This window comes from Meleagris gallopavo, chromosome Z (assembly GCF_905368555.1).
Source record: "Meleagris gallopavo chromosome Z, MGAL_WU_HG_1.1, whole genome shotgun sequence".
NCBI classification, from domain to species: Eukaryota; Metazoa; Chordata; class Aves; order Galliformes; family Phasianidae; genus Meleagris; species Meleagris gallopavo.
Genome location: NC_139435.1, coordinates 20,239,708 through 20,241,496, shown reverse-complemented (window position 1 = coordinate 20,241,496; position 1,789 = coordinate 20,239,708). Strand labels below are relative to the sequence as shown.

The 1,789-nt window shown below is 66.3% G+C and overlaps 1 protein-coding gene across 1 annotated transcript; it reads left to right on the top strand.

Moving 5' to 3' along the window:
• The first annotated feature begins 265 nt into the window (after positions 1 to 265).
• Positions 266 to 1,544, top strand: HTR1A (5-hydroxytryptamine receptor 1A). Its single transcript, XM_010727063.2, has one exon. It carries the CDS (start codon positions 266 to 268, stop codon positions 1,505 to 1,507), a length of 1,242 nt encoding a protein of 413 aa, XP_010725365.2. The 3' UTR covers positions 1,508 to 1,544.
• The last annotated feature ends 245 nt before the right edge of the window (positions 1,545 to 1,789 follow it).

Sequence of the window (1,789 nt, the reverse complement as noted above, 5' to 3'; positions counted from 1 at the left end):
AGCGGCGGCGAAGGCCCCCCCCCCTCCCCCCCCCGGCTGCGCGCTGGGCAGAGGCGGCGAGGATGGGCGGGCGCGGGGTGGCTCCGCCAGCCGCCGTCCTCCGAGCCTCGGCCGCCTCCCGCCGCTCTATATAGGGGTGGGAGGGATGGCGGGGGGGGGGGGCCCGGCATGGCCAGAGCGGCAATGCCTCCTGCCAGGAGAGCTCACAATTGACCGTCGCCTCTTCCCATGCCCGTCTCCTGAAGCGACCCCCCCCCGCCCCGGCATGGATGTGGCCAACAACACTACCTCCCCAGAACGCTCCCCCGAGGGAGAAAGTGGCCCCGGCCTCGCCGAGGTGACCCTGGGCTACCAGCTGCTCACCTCCCTGCTCCTGGGCACGCTCATCCTGTGCGCCGTGAGCGGCAATGCCTGCGTGATCGCGGCCATCGCCCTGGACCGCTCCCTGCAAACCGTGGCCAACTATCTCATCGGCTCGCTGGCCGTCACCGACCTCATGGTGTCCGTGCTGGTGCTGCCCATGGCAGCCCTCTACCAAGTGCTGAACAAGTGGACTCTGGGGCAGGTCATCTGCGATATCTTCATCTCGCTGGACGTGCTGTGCTGCACCTCTTCCATCCTGCACCTGTGCGCCATCGCCTTGGACAGGTACTGGGCCATCACGGACCCCATCGACTATGTCAACAAGCGGACTCCCCGCCGGGCAGCCGTGCTCATCAGCCTGACCTGGCTCATCGGCTTCTTGATATCCATCCCGCCCATGCTGGGCTGGAGAACGCCCGAGGACCGCTCAAACCCCGACGCCTGCACCATCAGCAAGGACCACGGGTACACCATCTACTCCACCTTCGGCGCCTTCTACATCCCGCTGCTCCTCATGCTGGTGCTCTACGGCCGCATCTTCAAGGCGGCCCGCTTCAGGATCCGCAAGACAGTCAAGAAAGTGGAGAAGAAGAAAATCGCGGACACATGCCTCACCCTCTCCCCGGCCGCCCTGCAGAAGAAAAGCAACGGGGAGCCCGGCAAGAGCTGGCGACGGACTGTGGAGCCCCGGAGCGGTGCCTGTGTCAACGGCACGGTGCGACAGGGCGAGGGCGGGGCGGCCCTGGAGGTCATAGAGATCCAGGGCTGCAGCAGCTCCTCCAAGACTCACCTGCCGCTGCCCAGCGAAGCGTGCGGCTCCCCGCCGCCCCCCTCCTTCAAGAGGCGCAACGAGAAGAACACGGAAGCCAAGCGGAGGATGGCTCTGTCCCGGGAGAGGAAGACTGTCAAGACCCTGGGCATCATTATGGGCACCTTCATCCTCTGCTGGCTGCCGTTCTTCATCGTGGCGTTGGTCCTGCCCTTTTGTGACAGTAAGTGCTACATGCCCGAGTGGCTGGGGGCAGTCATCAACTGGCTGGGCTATTCCAACTCCCTCCTTAACCCCATCATCTATGCCTATTTCAACAAAGACTTCCAAAGTGCTTTTAAGAAAATTATCAAGTGCAAATTTTGCCGGCAGTGAAGCCCGCCGCTCCGGGACGGGGCTCCCGCCCCGGCACCATCCCGCCCGCCCCCCCGCCGCAGCGTGCCCCCCGCTCAGCCCCTTTCCAGCGGGGCACCGGCCTCCCCTCTCTGCTCGCTCCCCGTCGGTCGGACGAGCCGCAGAGAGAGCAGCGCGGGGCAGCGCGGAGCTCCGCTGGAGCAGCGCAGCGCCGGGTGGCAGCTGCCCCCGCCTCTCCTCGCCGGGGCTGCGCTGCCTCCTCCCGCCTCCTCCGTCATCCAGGGCAGACGTCGGGTTTGCAGG

Coding starts and splice junctions, on each gene's coding strand:
- HTR1A (XM_010727063.2), top strand. CDS start 266: ATGGATGTGGCCAACAACACTACCTCCCCAGAACGCTCCCCCGAGGGA.